Below are 19,687 nucleotides of genomic sequence, written 5' to 3' on the forward strand. Positions count from 1 at the left end.
ATGCCAAAGGTTGCCCAATTTTTAAAAAGAAAAAATTTGGGGGGTGGGGGGGTTTGAGGGGCTTTTTTTTTTTTTAGTTTAAGAAAGCAAATTTCATGAAACATTATTCAATAATATCTACTATTTTTATAGGCTTTACAATTTATAAGCTATCTTCTAATATATTATCTTAATTTTATCTACAATTTTGATATTTAACATGTTTATCTTTAATTTTTTATTTAACTATTAGAAATTGTATTTTATGCTTCAAAAAGTAGGGCAATTAAAATTGAATTTGATTTTTTTGTCAACAAAATAATGCTTTATAAGTTGGCAGAAGTCATCATTAGTGACAAATTATTACATGAGTTAACTCCAGTGACAAATTACTGAAAGTCTTAAAAATGTCAATACATTACAAGACAATGGTGGACATATGATTTCACATAAACAAAAAAATAGCTAATATGACTGTACCCAGCACCCTCTTTATAATACCATTCTTTTATGGATGAGCATTTCAAATGTTATAAAGAGGAGTTATTTTTAACTTGAGGGCAGCTATACTTAATTCTGTGGTGTTTTTAAACTACATATTTATAGGAGAGAGAGCCTTATAATGAGGGTGGAGAGTATTAAAAGCCACACTACACACACAATAGGCCATCATGCATTTTAACCCATTATTAAACTTACCCCTCTTTTGAGACTTCTGAAAGAAGGAATTCTGGGCTTCCCTGTTTTTATTTCATTCATACAATAATGCACGGGCTCAATGGAGAATGTGAGAAACTGGGACCCATTAGGAGTACTGGATGTGAATAAACTAGTAGGGGTTAAGGGTGGGGAATGTGGCTAATATGGAAATAAAGAAAGGAATCAATAAGCCAAATGTGCATAGTTTTTTTCTAAATGAAAATTCCATTTTTGGCAACATACTTCTCACAAAATATATCTCAAATAAAGCTTTCTATAAAAATATTATAAGAAAGTTAACACAGTTTTGCTAAAACTATCATTTTAAAAAATCAAATTTACTTTTAAAAATGTACCATTTCATTTTATCGTATTTTACAAACTGACAGATTAGAAATACAGAGTACGCAAATTATAATGTTAGAGCAATATGACCTAGATTTTTAAAACTGTCTTCTGATTTCTAGAATATTAGTGCTACCTTTAGTTAACCAGTTTCTGTCAGCAATAAAGGCAGCGGTGACAGTAAAAGTTATCTATAATAGGTAATGTCTATTAAAATAAAATATTAAAATTTTAAAACTGTAACTATTATCACAAATAGGCAAAAAATTCATTACATTTATGGCTTTTTTCTCAGACTATTTCTATTTCATCCTTATTTTTCTTTTAATTTCATTATTCCTTATTTATCTAAGCTCTCTTAGTTACTCTGATCTGACAAAGTCTCAACTTCTTGACTGGATAATATTATTAAAAGCATGAATAAAGCTTTAGCTAACTATAATTGTGATTTTAAATATACAGGTATATTATAATTTTATCTACATTCATGTCAAAATCATAAAAATTTATTAAAATAATGTATGCTTTGATAAATATAGACATAGATTAAAAGTACATATCTATTTTTCTACCGATATAATACTATTATAATCACTAAATTGTTAAGAAAGACTAAGCTCTCCTCTATTCCATTTGCTCACCCACTGAGCTAGATTTATCTATCTAAAATAAACAACATATCAAAAGACAGGTTCCAACAAGAGTGAGATTTTCTTAGTAAACTAGAGATTTTTTTAAACTTCAAATAACCACAAACATTGAGCCCTTCCCATTCAATATTCACATGGATGATTAAAAAAAACTTTATTAGAAGTCCTAATTTGATACTTATTATTACTATAGTCATTCATTCTAATTGAGAATTGCAATTTTAGTGTTCATATAGTTAGATCATAATGTTTCCTTAGAAATTCTGATTGAAATTACACACAAATAAAATTTCAAAAACATATAATTTAAGAGACATTTAACAAATTATTTTATTTATTATTAAGTGGTGGTCAAATGTTAAATCTAAAAATAATTTGTATTATCAAAGAATAAAACTGTGTTTCTGATAAGTGAAAAATAATCATTCAACATGTTTATTTTCTATTAATACTAAACCATTATCCATTGGATACCTACATTCATTTAAATGACGCACTAGAACGAAATTAGTAGCACAGAGAAACTTTGGCTTTTACCTTTGGCTTCTTCCCAAAGAGCCACAACCTGCCCTTGGCCTTTCCTACTGTGGTTTTGACATCCATCTTCCCACTTTCCTGTTTGGATGCACTGATGGTCCCATCAGAAATGGTTCTATAAATATGCTGACTGTAATCTTCAAAAGGAAAATCTCCTGGAGGTTCAAATCCAGACTTGAAGGAGTCTACTACCATTTGAGAGTCCTATACATAAGAAACATGTCTTAAAAACCATTCCATTTGCTTTCAAAATACCACATTAGCTTTCAAAACTTTAATCCATTAAAAAAAGAAAGAAAGAAAGAAAAAAATGTAAAGAAATAATTCTACACTTTAATCTAAGGGTTAAAGTAAATAATTTCTTCCTGTGACTTTGCAATAAACCCTATTTTAATCCCAACAGAAAAACAATGCTAATTTATAAACAAAATTACCACTTTCTTACTTTGTTAATATTCATGAATGTTTTCATTCCATAGCTTTACCCTACTGAAATTCATCAGAGGACTAGTTAGCTGATAAGAAAGGTCTAACTGAAACAAAGAAATATAGAAGAGGTTATTCCCAAGTAGAAATTACAAGAAGTTTCAAAGGAAGAAGGCCTTTTGCTTTGGGATGTCTATGAAGAAGTTGACCTTGGGAATGGATAAAAGGGCATCTAATCATAAAAGAAAAGTATGAGACAAGTAGAAAAACTTTCATTCATCCAATAGGGAAAGGATAAATATATTAAATACATATTCAGGAATATAATAGAGCAAACAGAGAAAGATCTCACAAACAGTACCAAGAGCAAAAAGCAACTCTGAAAATATAAAGTTCAATACTATTTAACTAAAATTTTTAAATTCGCCTAAGTATTATATTGTATTTTTGGACATACATACTTTATCCTAATATTCTAATGACATCTTTTTTTTTAATATATTTTATTGATATTTTACAAAGAGGAAGGGAGAGAGATGGAGAGCTAGAAACGTCGATGAGAGAGAAACATCAACCAGCTACCTCTTGCACACCCCCCACCGGGGATGTGCCCTCAACCAAGGTACATGCCCTTGACCGGAATCAAACCTGGGACCTTTCAGTCCATAGACCGACACTCTATCACTGAGCCAAACCGGTTTCAGCTCTAATGACATCTTAAACTCATTTTTTCAAACAGAATACTTTAATCCTATAAACTCCTATCGACCCTAACCACCTCTTCTTTTATTCCCTACTAGAGGCCTGGTGCACAAATTCGTGCACAGGTGGAGTCCTGCCCAATCGAGGCTGATCAGGTAGAGGCTGATCTGCCTGGCGGGCTTTGGGAGGAGCCACCGATGATTGGCAGGCCACCCCTGCCCCCAATGGGGGGTGGGAGGAGCTGATTAGGGGCAGGGCTAGCCACAGGGAGGAGCCATGGACAGTTGGCCAGCCCCGCCCTCTGGCCAAACTCCTGGTCCAACTCCCAGTTGAGAGAACAATTTGCAAAATAGCCTTTTATTATATGGGATTTTTGTTAATAATACATTTTGCCTATCATGTAGTCAAAAGTCATCCTTAAGTGATACCTTAATTTTGTCACTAATGCCACTCTCACCAATCATTTGCTAAAGGGTAAGAAGAGTGACAGACCTCTGCTATGTCTGTAACTTGGATCCAGCCATGCCAACATACAAATGTACCTCTGAGTTCCCAATTAAAAACCCAAAAATCGTCTTTTCTTTTAAGACTTATAGTCAGAATTCTAATAGTTACAGTAAGGATTCTCACTAATATAAGTTGCTGTGAAGACTAAAATACTATGTGGTACATATCTTCAGTTTCTGCCAATTATCCTTTTGGTCATTCAATCAACATTTATTGAGAAATTACCAGGTACAATACTCTGCTAGACTTTAATTAAAAAGTGTGATTAGCCGAAGCCAGTTTGGCTCAGTGGAGAGAGCGTCGGCCTGCGGACTAAAAGGTCCCGGGTTCGATTCCGGTCAAGGGCATGTACTTGGGCTGCGGACATATCCCCAGTAGAAAGTGTGCAGGAGGCAGCTGATCGATGATTCTCTCTCATCAATGTTTCTAACTCTATCCCTCTCCTTTCCGCTCTGTAAAAGATCAATAAAATATATATTTTTTTAAATGTTATTAGATATATTTCCCCAAGGGAAGCAGGACTATGCTGTTCCTTCTACTCATAATGCCCTACTTCTTCCTTTTCATGGGCTACCATTCCATACACTACCCACACTTCAAATCCAGTTCAAGTGCCAACTCTTGTGTTAAAAGCAACTCTTACAACTCTAGATCTCGGTGAGCATTTCCTATTCTAACCTTTACGTAAACTAATAGTTTAATATAGTATTATAACATGATCACAGCTTAATTACACTCTTGTAGTATAACTGAAAAATTAGTGGGGGCAGGAGAGGGAAAGGTTAGAACTCTCTTTGAAACAATTTAAATTTTAGTATTTATAATGGTCCTTGGAGTCCAAAGGAGTCCAATCTACTGCCAGATTTTGTTCCTCAGATATAATTTAGAATCATATACTACCAATTTCTTCACCCCTTTTCCAATTTATTTTACTAACTTAAACCATACACTTAAACCAAATACATTATTCAAATATAATTATATAGCACTTACTCTTCTTTCATCAACTGATTTTGCTGCAAGAACCATTCCTTCCAAACATTTTGAAATGATAGGAATAACTTTGCGTTCTGAGTCTGCAAATCCTCTGTAACACTCACTGAGTTTAATAGTCCTTCGTTCATCCATTTCCTGGAGTTGCTAATAATCAGAAATTTAAAAAAAGGAAAACATATTTTTCTTCACCCTCCTCAAAAATAAATAAATAAATAAAAATAAATTGAAGTTCTACCCTAAGAGTTATACTGTTTTTAATGCCTTTTAACAAATGCTATTGACTTATAATACTTAAAAGTTGAGGCCTATTAAACAGCAAAAGAAATAAAAACCATGTAACACAGGTTTTCAAACCACCTAAAGCAGTGGTCGCCAGCCGTTCAGACCTCAAGGACCACCAGTGGTCTGTGGACCAAGGATTGGCACCGCTGGTCTAAAGATACCCTTACAGCCTACCCACCTTTCCCATACTTGATTCATACTGCCTCCACCTTTCTTTCAGATGCTGTTAATACTTCAGGAAAAGTTTTATTTGAAGACAAAATTTTGATGCATCTTTTTTCCTTTTTAAGAAATTAGGTTATGACATACAGAAGTCTGAGACTTCTAACCCTTTGGAGGTTAGTTCAGAATATTTTGGTAAGATCCAGCTGGACCAAGGATCAACAGTTGACTGCATACCAATAGGTTCGCAGATCTATCTCACAGCCTACAGCTCAGAGTATTGTCACTCTGAGGGTTGGGGACACAAGAGGAAAAACAGACAGCCACAGGTACATATCAGGGATCCCCACAATTCAAAAATCCATTGGCACATGCCACTAAGAATTATGCTGGCACATACGAAGCCAAACAACTTGAGACATTTTTGGCACTTCCTATTTGCCAATATTGACCTTTCTTTCTCCTAGGAAACAGCTACATTGATCAAATCCCCAAACTCCAATAGCCTTCATATAACTTTTCCTCTTTAATTATGTGCTAAAGCCTGGGAATTTATTTTGAGACCTGTAATTTCACAAAAATAACTGTTTCCACTGTCACAAAATGACCAGACTGCTCCACAACAAGGTCTAAACAAAAGGACTAAGTCCCAAAATACAATCATAGGTGATCTCCACATTAGGGTTTCCTAAGAATATAAAGGCTTAGCTAACAAGCCTAGAAAAGCACCACAGAGTGAGGAGTGGCAGGACAGATACCCGAGATTAAATGACCGGAATCTGATACCCACTCTAGTCCACCTCCTCTCACTATGCTTCACTTGAACCTCTAACTTGCCTTACAAAGAAAAAAAGTACATTTGAGCTGACACCCACATAAGCTCTGCTCTCCAAGATCCAACTTCTTTCAACACTTTCACTAAATTCCTTCGCTCTAATTTCTCTTCTTTCTAGAATAGACAGTGACAATTTAACCTTCATGGAAATTCTATGGTCGTTACCTGAGGCTGTTTGGCAACTGCCATCATCAAGTGATGATGGATGGGGTTTATAGGCAAGCTCATGTCTACATTACATTTATGATCTGGCAGCTAGGAAGACAAGCAGGCAAAAATCAGGCTAGCAAATACATTTTATAAGATTTATTTCTGGCCTGGACCAAAGCTAATAATTCTGATAGTGTGTCACAAAGCTACATCCCAATTCTAGATAAGCAGATTACGTAATACACAATTCCAATGAATTCCCCCATGTCATAATGCTTATTAAGACAGCATTAAAATTTATTTAGAAAATGTCATTGTTTTAGTGGACAGTTTATTACTAATAAATCTATAGAAAACTTGTCATTTCAAAGTTAGGATATATTTAGTTTTCAAAACCATAATCATAATTTCTTACCACCAATCTTAGTAACTAATGAATCTAGAAAAACTCTGATTAATGCCTGAAATTCAAGTTTTACATTTAAAGAGTAACTATTCCAATGCTAAAACTAGATTAACTTCACATATTTAAAGTTTACCTTGTAAATCTGAGGAATCACTACGTAGAAATGTTTGTGTTGTTCTCCATTAAAGTTTTGTAGCTGTGCAGCGTATTCATTTTTATTTTCATCAGCCATATGTGTCCGCAGATTCAACTGCTGTTTGGCCTAGAGGCAAATTGGTCCAAATCATTACACAAAAACAAAATCACTGCCCCATGGACTAATGCCCCATGGATTCTGGTACAGCGTCAAAAGCCACTTCCCAATTCTAGGTGAGCACATTATAATATACAATTCCAATGCACTAAGAGCTAACACAGTTTTGCAAAAGTTATACTAAAAGTAGATTTTCTCTACTGATACCATTTAAAATTTAAAGAGATGTTTGCAGATCTTATATCCAGAACAGTCTCCCTATGGCAATATTCCCTTTCTCCTAGTGCAAGAGTACTCCCCCTTGCAATAATCCATTCAAATAAAGTTTCCCCTTACCAAATTTAATTAAAAATTTTTAAATAAATATTTGAAAACATTATGGCTTGAAACAGTAAGCTTTTAATCAGAAGAGAAAAACAGCATCAGGCATATTTTAAAAGTTAAAAAATTAGTGGAAAACATTTCTTTAAATGTGATACACTTATAACCAACTCAGAACCACAATAAAACAAAAAATGATAAGGAGGTGATTTTAGATAAGGTAATTGTCAAAAATGATTTTAATCTCTATACAAAACTGCAGGCACTTTAAGAAATACTTATTTAGAAAACTAGAGGCCCACTGCATGAAATTCATGCACAGAGGGGAGGAGGGATGTGTCCCTCAGCCCAGCCTGCACCCTCTCCAATCTGGGACACCTTGGGGGATGTGCAACTGCCGGTTTAGACATGATCCCACAGGGCAGTCGGATATTGCTCACATAATCTAGGACCGCTGACTCCTAACCTCTCACCTGTCTGCCTGCCTGATTGCCCCTAACTACTTCTGCCAGCCAGCCTGATCACCCCCTAACCCACATGTGTCAAACACAAGGCCCGCGGGCCAAATCCGTCCCGCCAGGCCTTGCAATGTGGCCCGCACCGCGCTGTCATCACTGCACTCCGCTGCGTTTCCATCACAATGACAGTTTATGACTGTTCAGTAAACCATTCGGCCCGCGATTTAGGCTGGATTTTAGATTTTGGCCCCTTCTCTGATTGAGTTCATTCAACACCCCTACCCTAACCAGTCCCCTGCTGGCCTGATTGATGCCAGCCTGATCACCCACAACTGCCCTCCCCTGCCGGCCTGATCACTCAAACAACCCACCCCTGCCAGCCTAATCACCCACAACTGCCCTCTCCTACAGTGACCTGCCTCCTACACCAGGCCCTGCCCCTGCTGTGCGCATAGCCATCTTGTGACAAACATCTTGTGACGACGTTAGGACATGATGCGTGGGGGTGAGGACCACCTAGCCTATTATTAGTATAAATAGTACTGTTCATTTTCAGCTCCTGTAAAAATGTTTTTCTAAGGAGTCACTAATATCATTTACAATGGTGAGAATGTTAGACTACAAACTTAACACAAATCATTAATTACAGATTTATTAGAGGGGAATCTAAACAAATTTATCAACCGTTGTAATAGATTAAAAACAAAACAAAATAAGAATTGAATAATATTTTTCAGTGTTCTAAAGACTAAATCATATTATATAACAGTGTCTTGAAAATTGTAAAGCACATTGTAAATACACTTCATTACTTCAATTCCAGTCTCCACAAACGTAGACCCTGACCTCTAACAATAAATAGGTCCACAAGTTAGTTCTTCTCAACACAGAAACATACTGACCTATGTGGAAATATATGGTAGCCACGATCTCGGATAAGCCCACCTAAAAAACCCACTTAATCGACAGTGGACTTAAAACTTACAATAATTAACTACTATAGAAACTAAACACCATGGCCAAAAGTATTTCTAGAGAAAAATACATTTGAAGTTCCAACCTGGGACCCTAGGTACATACATTTATTCATTCCTTTCCATTTTCCCCCTTCCCCCAAATGTCTCCTTATTCATAATGGTTGTCAGGAGAAACTCCTTCTGCTCCAAGTCACTGGTTGTGATCCTTTAAGACGGGGGCAAAGGTTGCAGCAGAGTATTTAGGAATATTAGAAGCTAAAATAATTGAAGCCTCCCCTGGTATATTCTGGACTTCACATTTATTGCCTCTCTTTTCTTTCTCTTTTTATTATTGCATGTTTTTTATTTTAATTGTGGTAAAATACACCACATATATAACATAATTTACTATCTTATTTGTAAGTATACAGTTCATAAGTTTATATATGTTCACATTGTTGTGCAACTAGCTTCCTTTTCTTTGGAAAGATCAATAATTGAGCTGCTCCCTCTTCATCATTTCTTTAAGCTTTTATCAATAATTGCTAAAAACTTTGTTCCCTTCCCTCCCTGTTCACTTACAACAGAATTGCTCTACTCTCTAGATCCTAAAGCAAATCCTCAAAGTTTTCCTAATTCTCTACAAATTAAAGGAGTTGCAAACAAATGAGCAATAAAAAGGAAGCTGTAAACATTAAAATTCTACAAGTTAACTACTATACAGATTTCAAGATGTTGAAATCTATACTATCTAGATTTCAAGATGTTGACCAATCTTTGAAGATATCTCTGAAGACAAAATGAAGGGGAAAAAAATGTTAAATGAGAGTCCAGCTAAAGTTTCTAATTTAATCTAGTATATAAACTGTGCCTTCTACATAAACTATATATTCAACTAGAGGCCTGGTGCACAAAATTTGTGCACTTGAGGGGGGATCCTCAGCCCATCTTGCGCCCTCTTGCAGTCTGGGAGCCCTCAGAGGATGTCTGACTGATGTAACGGCGGCAGAGGCTCCTGCCACCACCACTGCACTCACCAAATATGAGCTCAGCTCAGGGTTCCTGGCTGAGTGGCACTCCCCCTATGGGAGTGCACTGACCACCAGAGGGCAGCTCCTGTGTTGAGAGTCTGCCTGCTGGTGGTCAGTGCTCATCATAGCGACCAGTTGTTTTGCTGTTCGGTTGATTTGCATATTAGCCTTTTATTATATAGGATAGTCAGTGTTTGATAATAAATCAAGGAGTTCTTAAGAAGTCAATGTCAACCAGCAAGGAGTCTCCCATGTAAATAGTATTGTTTAAGCTGCACATTTGGCATGCTTTGTGTTCTTATTTGGAGTTTATTTTTCATTGCAGATTTGGCTATGTACAGTAAATTTTATAAACTTGCATCAAGTTTATGAATAAAGAATTATTTAAAAAAATAAATAAGTAAATAATGTTGTTTACAACTATTGTGGTCCACATTTTTATCAAATAATGGTAACACATTATGTGTATGACGATGCTAAGAAGGAAAAGTAAAATAGATGATCAAAATCAGGATCCAGAAATCTTAACAGTAGATCAAATCTAATAATTGACTCAGATGTATATATGAATTTAAAATACCAATAGTACAGAGAGATACATATACTCATACTACACTATATATGATAAGACATAGGGATTTCATTTAGGCTACAGTTAACATAAATTTAGTGTTCAAAACAAAGAGTAATCAAATTCAGGACTGATCTGATGATACCTGGATTATTATATCCACCTTGAGCTAACACATACTTAAGTGGGATATTTATGAATTCAGGAGTATCCAAAGAAAAGCAGTCACAGTGAAAGAAAACTTGAAGCTAATTCACATGTGGAATAGTTGAAAAAATACAATAGTTCACCTATTAGTAGAGAGTCTGATACAAATATCTAGAAAACTATTAAAGAAAAAATAAATTTGATATTTTTTGGTACCTCAAGAAAACTAAAACTGAACAGTCAGACAAATGGGGTCAATACAATGAAGTGTTCAATTGAAAAAAAATCTAACAGACTATCTATAGACCACTATTTTCAATGACAGGGACTATCATTAGGGGTAGAACTAATTAAAAACAGAGTAGACAAGATATAAATATCACAAGTTATATTAGAAGACCTTCAAGGTAATTATAACCTGGAATTTATATAATCTTAGGGGGTTTTTAACGTAAAGAAAATTAAAGGCAGAAAATAAATTATAGTCAGCCCTTGAACAATACAGGTTTGAACTGCACAGCCCACTTATACGTGAATTTTAAAAAATAAATACTGCAAATATATTTTCTCTTCCTAATGATTTTCTTAATAACATTTTCTCTTCTCTAGCTTACTTTACTACAAGAATACAGCCTATAGCAGCGATCGCCAACTGGTGGTCCGCAAGGTCTGAAAGGTTGGCGACCACTGATCTACAATACATAATACATACAAAGTATGTATTAATAAACTATCTTATTGGTAACAGCAGGCTATCAATAGTTAAATTCTGGGGGATTTGAATGTTATATGTGTACTTTTTATAATGAGTTGTTCAAGGATCAACTGTATTTTTTTCTTCCTTCTACTTTTTCTTGTTCTGATCCTGTAGGAAATTATGAAATCGTAAGAAAAAAATATACCAACGATGGGCTTTTGTGTATACAAAACTGTGAAGTGAGGTTCATCTATATTTTTTAAAAATCCCGATTTCAGCAGCATTACTTTTGCCAAATGTTCTAAGATAAAGAGCATACAGCAGGGGAGAAGGAAAAGCAGCAGCAGTTACAGGAATGATCCTGCCAATTGTTATTACAGAAATATCTGGCCCAGAATCAGTTAGTAAGTGACAAGAGAGAGTTCCATTTTCCAACATTAATGAATGAGTAAACAACCAAACAGCTAATATCACATCTGAGAGCTTTATCCTGTTTTCCAAATCCTGTAAAGTTGGGGAAGCACTCTATGTAACCCCCTTTGAACACCCCCATTAGCACACCTCAGACCTTCCATACTATTTTGGAATAGAACAGAAGCTCACTCCCAGTAGCAGCTAGGATCTCCCTATGCATTTTGAATGCAGTAAAGACATTATAATAAAATAAGTTAACACATATTAATTTCTCAGACCAGTAAGTATAATTTAATGTATGCAAATATTGGTATATTTTAGATTTAGATGCAGTATATCTCTTGAAAACTCTAACACCAATATCAATACTGCAACTACTTTTTATATGTAAGTTAAGTAATATTTTGATATCAAAGTCAATTTGGATTATTTCTTACCTTTTCAACATCTGCCTTCGTTGCATTAGTATCATTATCCAATCTTTCATAACTCTGTTGTGCCTTTTCTGCCTCTCTACATTCTCTTTCAAATTTCCTTTTACTCTGTGAAAATAATCAAAATATCACAGTGAGAAATAAAATTAGACTTATCCATTAAAGGAAAACATTTAAATGCTGCCATGGTATATTGTGTAGAATTGTATAAGTAAAATTTGCCTCAATTAGAAATGTTACTATTATAATCAACCTAAGTTCCTTAAATATCAAACATTATAGGCATGACTGACTTAATATATATATATATTTCATCTCTTCACAGTAAGAAAAAAATCATGTATTTTATAATTTTTAATTATAAGCTCATCTTCAGCAGAACTTTTGGTTCCGTGTTTTCTGCTTGTTTTGCATGCTTGTTTGATTACCTGGCTGGTTTTGGTGTTTACTTGTCTTTATTTTTATTTTCTGGTGAGATTTCATGTAGCTTAGATGTGAAAATGTCCCTCCGAAGTGGTGTTATGTCATTTCTTCCAGGTGTCCCAGGAAATGCTATCAGCTTAGAACCAGGCTTTGTTAAGATTTTATATTTAATTCAAACTACCTTGACTTTGTAAAAGCTATTCACAACTGCATCTCCTTCTCTGCACACTTTTTAAAATACTATAGTTAATCTTCTTTTTAAAATTTGCTCAATTTTGATGTACTTTTTTGTTATTCAATCCTTGTTTCCCTAGTTCATGAAATCGCTGCTTAGTTAATTAAAAAACTATCGAAATTCTATCAATTTTATTTTCCTGATGAAATCTCTTCCATAGTCTTTTGATCTGCTGAAATTTGGGCTGGTTACCAAAGTAGGCCTACCACACAGCTGTAACCTTGGGATTTCCCTTCACCATTATCCTGGAGATTCTTTTCACCTCTCCCTTGATTTGAATCTCCTATTTCTACGTTCCAAGCCTTCTTTCCATTCTTGATTTACTTCCTTATTTTCCTAAAACACATTCAGCAGAGGCATCCTAAAAGAAGGTTTGTGGGAGATAGTTTAAGTCCCTATGGCTAAAATTCCTTTACTATTACTTTTAATCGATACAATTTGTCTGGGAATGAACTCTTGAGTAGAAAACTGTCTTCCTGCAGAAATGTGAAAAGCACTACTCCATATTACTTCTTGGTCCTTTGCCTGAAATCTATTTTATGTTTCCTCTTTGGAGACAGTCGGAATCTTTTCTCTCTCGTACCTGTTCTGAAATTTCATGAAGATACTGTCTTGCTGTGAAGCCATGTGCTGAGCACCTGGATAATCCTTTTTATCTAGAAACTTATGTATTTCTGTTCTGGGGAAATTTTCATGAATTATTATTGTCTCTCCATTTTCTGTTTCCTTTCCTTTTTTTGGGGATGCTTATTATTTCAAAAATGAACCTATAGAATGGGTCCTCCCCTCCTATTTTCTTATATTTTCGCTCAAACTTTCTATTTATAATTTTGCTGTACTTTCTGGGAGATTTCTTTATTTTCATTGTTGCAAGTGATTTTTCCATTTCTGCTATCATAATGTTCTTTTATGCTCTTTGTATGTATCTTTTTCCTTTTCATGGATGTAATATCTTCTTTATTCCCTTTGAGAATATTAATAATAATAATAGTTTGGGGTGTCTTGCTTGTTAATTCCTATTTCCTTTCATCATCACTGTTTCAAAGTTGCTTTTTTTGGTCTTGGGTGTTTACATTAGATGTTTTCTTTCAATGTCTTGCCTATCTGCTCTGGTTAAACTGCCAACTGACAGCTCTAAGGTGGGGCCTGTGGATCAGGTCTTTTCCTCAGGGTGATGTGGTCAGGCAGTTCCCCCGAGAGAAATCCTGGTATCCCTATCTTTCCCCTCAAGCTGGTTAGATTTCCCCAGATATGACTTTTTTAATCTCTTGCCTGGAAAAATATATGCCTTGCTACTTATATTCTGAGAATTGCTCAAAAGAAAGCAAAGGATGTTAATATTTTCTCTTTACCTAACCCCAGTCTCTATGTCAGTTTCTTGTCTTGGAGACTATGAGCTACAAAAAGTGCAAATTTGAATTCCAAACTTCCTCAGTACAAAGTCAAAAGGTTTGAATTTTTCACAGGATACTTATCCTGTCTGCCCTCCTTTGACCTTCAGATAAAGACAAATTTCTCTGATGTTTCCCTTAGCCAGTGTGCAGTAGCCACTTTTCAGATTTAGTCCTTCAAAGTTTCAAATGTTATACAAGAGCTTCTGTTCCACACCATACAGAGCTAAAATCTAACCTGTTCCTGTGTGACAATTAAAACCAAAGTCCTTACCAAGGACTTACCCACACTCCAACACCTCTGCCCCCTTTTTTCAAATTCCACTGTATCACTTCATATACCTACTGCTCTGGCTTTTAGTTTAACCTTAGTTTCTAGCAGTTAGGAGTTTAAAATAAGCTATGCTAAGAGCTTAAAAAGCAATAAAAATTTTAGCTAATATATCCAGGTATCTGTAGCCAAAGGCTTCAGAGTTAGCTAAGTTTACTATATACCTAGAACCAGACATACCTATACTTCACATCAAATAAATATGCTCTGAGATGTTTTGTAAAATTCTTCAAATGTACTCACTGTTTTGACAGTATGAACCATCAAATGGGACACTTTTAGTCAAAGCATATAAATACATCTGAGTATGAATAATATATAGAATTATCACTTTACTGTGAAGATTAAAATTCCACATTTAATTCTCTGAAACTTAATTCAGAGCTATTTTTTTTAATTGAGTAGCTACAGGCTACTAATTTAGTTGCAATTTGAGGCTACTATTATAATATACAAAAGTATTTGTATATTAGGTGTCATATTACTTATAGGAAAATACTAATTTCCTTGCAACAGCAAAAGAGTCACTAGTACAATATTTAACATTTTCATTCCCTGAGAGATACTATATCTTTACACAATATAGGAATACACTCCAGAAAAGATCCTCAACTCTTCATCCTATGTGTGGCAGACTAATCAACAACCACTTTTCCTTCCCCGTCCTTTCTTAGAAGAGCCGACCTCCCAATATATCAAATAAAAATAGCTGATACTTGCTTTACCAGCTTCCCACAACTGGGGTATGGTCAAGTAATCTAATGCTGTCCAAAGTGCCCATAAGGAAGTCTGCTGGGAAAGGGGGGGAGGGGAGGGGAGGGGAGAGATTCTCTGGGAAAGCCTTCCTTCCCTGATAAAAAGGGAGAGTTGGAAAAGATCTGCTCTCTTTTTCCTGTGTCTGCATGCAGTGAATAAAGATGTGAAGCTTGGCTGCCTAAATCAATTGTTGACAGTAGGGGACAAGCCTCAGGAAAAAAGCCAACTTGGTCAAGATGGCAGTGAACAGAAAGAACGGAGGGACAGCCTCTGTGGCATCACTGAGTCACTGGCAACTCAGAAACTGCTCCAATTTGAGCCCTCTTCTTATAAGCATGTGAAGTCTGTTACTTGGAACTGCCTAAGCTGACAGACATGGCACCTCCAATGTTTCTATCTGAATCTGATCATTCCTTGAAGAGCTTCACATTGGAGCAATTTAAATGCCAGTGCTGTGGGGGAGGGTTCAAGTTTCAATTCTCTGTATCTAAGTCAATCTCTCCCAGTTCTTTAAATCTCTTCCATTACTTCAAACATGTTAGGAATTTTACAACTGCATTTTCTTGATCAAGCAAGAAGACATAGGACTAGGAACTGGGATCCTGCATATGTTTCTACATAATATACAGAAATTATAGTTGTCTGCCTCCCTCACTAGACTGCAGGTTCCACGAAAACAAGGATATCACATATATACACTTTTGTACCTCTAAGACCCAGTACATGTCAAGGATGCCTTCAACAAACATGAATGAGCTAAACTCACCTTTATTTCATAGTATTGTTAATGCATTAAAGAAATCTCCCTTACATTTTTTGATGCTTCTTTCTTATGACCCCGTAACTTTTGCTTAATAACTGCCAATTATTCTAAAGGCAAGTCAGTATATATTAACAAGAATTATTTGAGCCAACACTAGTTTTTAAAGGGACCAATAACTCATAAGTGTAGGAGTCTATTTTTTTGTGCAGATGAAAAAACAAACACATACACACATCAGGTGGCAGATGCCAAAGATGTTAGTTAAGGCAATTTAAAACTTAATAAATGTAAACACTCCCTAAAAGTCTTGCTGAGACCAATTAAAAGAAGATCCAAACAAAAATACAGACTATTAATATACCTAAGAATTCTCAATTAGCACTGATTATATCAATGACAGTTACATAGTAAAAATTTTTTGAAATTTAGAAATTTTAAGACAGAATTTAACATGAAAAAACCTCAAACATAATTTTCAAGGAATATATAGAGTCCATCATAAAAATATGTAGGCAAAGAGCAAACTGTTAAACTGAGGGCTCAAAAAGAATATTAATCTTATACTACAGAACACTTGGTAGAGCATTTTAAGTAAAGGAGAAAGGGAGACAACCATGTTCCACGTAAACATCTTAATTTTCAAGTGACTACATGTTTTAAAAAAAACACATTAGCAAGTACCCTTGGAGTTTTAAAGAAAATAATTACTAGGATATTATAATTCTGCCTTATCTACAGAGTACTTTATTTTCTACAATGAGATGGTCTATGACCAGCAGCCAGCCTAGTACTAAGAACATTTACATTATTACAGAATCACTGAATCAGAAGACACCTTCATATAAGCAAGACTGCTCTTCATTTTTCATATGCTAAAAATGAAGTCAACAAAAATCAGGTGCTCAGTAAAAGACAGAACTAGAATCTAGGTCCTCTCAGACTCAGTCAAATGGTCTAAGATACAACACTGTTTCCCAATACTTCTGTCTTATAACAGTATTTTATAGTAACTACTGCAAAGTCAAAAAGAATCTTCCTAATATTACAGAGATGGTACAAGTATAAACTTATACAAAAAAATGATCTCATAATCTCTATTTATACCAATGTCAAATTATGAAAAATACACTGAAAGTTATTAAAGTTAAATAGATGTAAGGCATAAGAAAATTTAGGGCTAAACAAGTCTACAAATTTTCATGTTAACCATGAAACACTGTAACTCACATTATCCATCTGTTTCCAGCACATGTCAAGATACTGTTGAGCTTTTCGTCCCTCTTGAAGATGCTGAAGATCATAACAACCAAAAACACAAAACAAACAAAACTTACATTTAAATAAAGTCTAAAGTCTCAAAAAGGCTTTTCACTTTATTTTTTTCAAGATTCTAATTATATAACTTTATCAAAATTTTATAAGAAATTTTAGTAAAGCAAAACTCTCTAAAATACATTTTTATAGAAAATTATTTGAATATTTTAAGTATAACTTAAGATACATATAATCTTTAAGAAAATACATGACTTTCTTGAGTGGGAGCTAACAAATGTTTTCTATAAAGGGTCATATAAATATTTTAGGCTTTGCAAGTCATGTGGTCTCTGCTGGAACTCTGTGATGTGATGCAAAAGCAGCCAAAGGCAAAACATAAGTGAATGAGTGCGAGTCTGTTACAAAAAAAGTTATCTGTTAGGCACTGAAATTTGAATTTCATATAATTTCCTCATGTCATAAAATATTATTCTTTTTATTTTATTTTCAGTTATCTAAAAATGTGAAAACCAGCCCAGTCTGCATGGCTCAGTGGTTGAACCAGGAGGTCACTGTTCAATTCCCGGTCAGGGAATATGCCTGAGTTGTGGGCTCATTCCCAATGTGGAGCCTGCAGGAGACAGCAGATCAATGACTCTCTCACCGTTGATGTTTCTATCTTTCTCTCCCTCTCCCTTCCTCTTTGAAATAAAAAATATATTAAAAATATAAATATAAAAAAAACAGTCTTCGCACATAAGAACGAGGAAAAAAACACACGTAGTAGACTAGATTTAGTTTATAGTTTTCAAAACCTTCATCCTGAATCCAAAAGGATCACTAATTAGCAAGATAATCTTGAGATAATTTTAGCTAGAAATACAGTGAAAGAGAAAACTAGTTTATATAGAATATATATTATTCTAAAGAACAAAGTTATTACTTTATTTGAGTTAAAATATTTCAGATATATTGTAGCTGGATAAAAACAATAATTACCATTTTCCTTTCAGTTTTCAGATCATGAGCATATCTCATTAATTCACCATAAACTCTGTGTGCCATTTCTTCTGCTACTACTTCTCGCTGTCCTGCGTAGTCGTTTAATTCATTAAGGATGTTAAAAAAGGCTACACATGAAGTAAACCTGACAAAAACATATTTGAAAATGGTGACATTTATTTTTATTTTCATTACAAATGTTTTTTGAGAAATGCATTGAGCCTGACACTTGATAAATCTTAATTACTTAAATCTTAGATACTAGCTCTAAATTAACTTTGTATGGAAATAATCCTGCATTAAGTTCAAGCTGTACATGTGCATGCATGCGTGTGTGCGTATCTTCACGTAGTTTTAATATATAAAGAGATATTTGGGATCAAAAATTATATGAATACTACCTGCAGGTCCTTTGGCATACTGAATCTCTAAAGTTGCCAATTGACTGGCCTGAGCTTGGGAATGAACTTGGTTAGATTCCTAGGCTTGGCAGCTAAACCTGTTGCAGAGATGATGGGCTTGCTCTCAAGGACAGAATCTGCCAATCATACCCCTTAAATACCCCTTAAATACAATCATACCCCTTAAATACATCTCAAGAGCTGATCCACAAAACAACGTTACTATCAGTTCTGGACAACAGCTGCCTGTATGCCTGCCCACATCCTAAATGGACATGAAGCACCATGTGTTGGCATCAAAGGAGGGATGGTAGGTAAGAAGGGACCAAAATAAGGGGGGAAATGGGTGTGAAGGGATGGAGAAAAACAAAGAGAATCACTGTATTAAAACAAAGACCTACTTTGAATATACTACCCCAAACACATTTACAGCAGAAGGTGAATGTTCAGACAGGACTGCATTAATATTATACCTGAGAATCCTAACAACTAACAATTATACATAAAGTTGTTTAAATCTAGTCTCTTTTGTTTCTGCATTTTACAGCCATCCAAGTATCCCTGTTTAAGACTGTCAAAAGCTCAAAGCCAATTCATAATCTATTACATATTCAAGATTCCAAAATTACTGTCCTTTTCATTAGCCCTTTAAACAGCCAGCCAAATTGTTTTACTACTTGTAAGAGTAAAAGCAAGAAGCTAGTAACTAACTGACAACTACAAATAAATATTTTTAAAAATATTATTTTCTTCTAGAGACTAAATTACTCAAGCTAGGTCTTAATCTACATCTTACTTGGGAACCCACACATCAACTATTCTAGCTAAGTATTATCAAATCTCAATATTAAAGTATTCATTATTATAGAAATAGTAATTCCCTTTCATAAACATTGATTTTTTTAAGACAAACTTTACAAAATCTTTATGAAAAGCTAACAGCATACTTACTTTACCAAAAAAAAGTGTTTTTAAAATTTTTTATATGCAATAATAAACAGGTATATAATTTACCTTGGTTCTTCATCTTTGGAGGAACGTTTGGGACAGTACTTCTTAACCAAATTTCTATAGGAAAAAGATTTTTTAAAATTTATAAGACATATTGTTGTTGAAATTTAAGTATTCTAAAGGTTTCCAATTTCATTAAAGAACTTAATATAAAACAATTAA

General features: G+C 34.6%; 1 protein-coding gene across 6 annotated transcripts in view; it reads right to left on the bottom strand.

The window, feature by feature from the left end:
* FNBP1L (formin binding protein 1 like) overlaps positions 1-19,687 on the bottom strand; it is a 108,278-nt gene that overhangs the window by 24,690 nt on the left and 63,901 nt on the right. For 4 of the 6 annotated variants that reach the window (XM_045584332.1, XM_045584331.1, XM_045584333.1 and 1 more), the window contains 8 exons: positions 19,529-19,582; positions 18,111-18,258; positions 17,085-17,147; positions 11,962-12,066; positions 6,810-6,938; positions 4,839-4,985; positions 2,211-2,414; positions 679-837 (listed from right to left, as the gene is read on the bottom strand). In XM_045584332.1, coding sequence (XP_045440288.1) covers positions 679-837; positions 2,211-2,414; positions 4,839-4,985; positions 6,810-6,938; positions 11,962-12,066; positions 17,085-17,147; positions 18,111-18,258; positions 19,529-19,582 — 1,009 coding nt within the window. The remainder of the gene's footprint in view (positions 1-678; positions 838-2,210; positions 2,415-4,838; positions 4,986-6,809; positions 6,939-11,961; positions 12,067-17,084; positions 17,148-18,110; positions 18,259-19,528; positions 19,583-19,687) is intronic. The other 2 variants (XM_036446496.2, XM_036446497.2) reach the window with 1 other exon arrangement.

The sequence above is a fragment of the Pipistrellus kuhlii genome, unplaced genomic scaffold (assembly GCF_014108245.1).
Source record: "Pipistrellus kuhlii isolate mPipKuh1 unplaced genomic scaffold, mPipKuh1.p scaffold_m20_p_2, whole genome shotgun sequence".
Lineage (NCBI taxonomy): Eukaryota > Metazoa > Chordata > Mammalia > Chiroptera > Vespertilionidae > Pipistrellus > Pipistrellus kuhlii.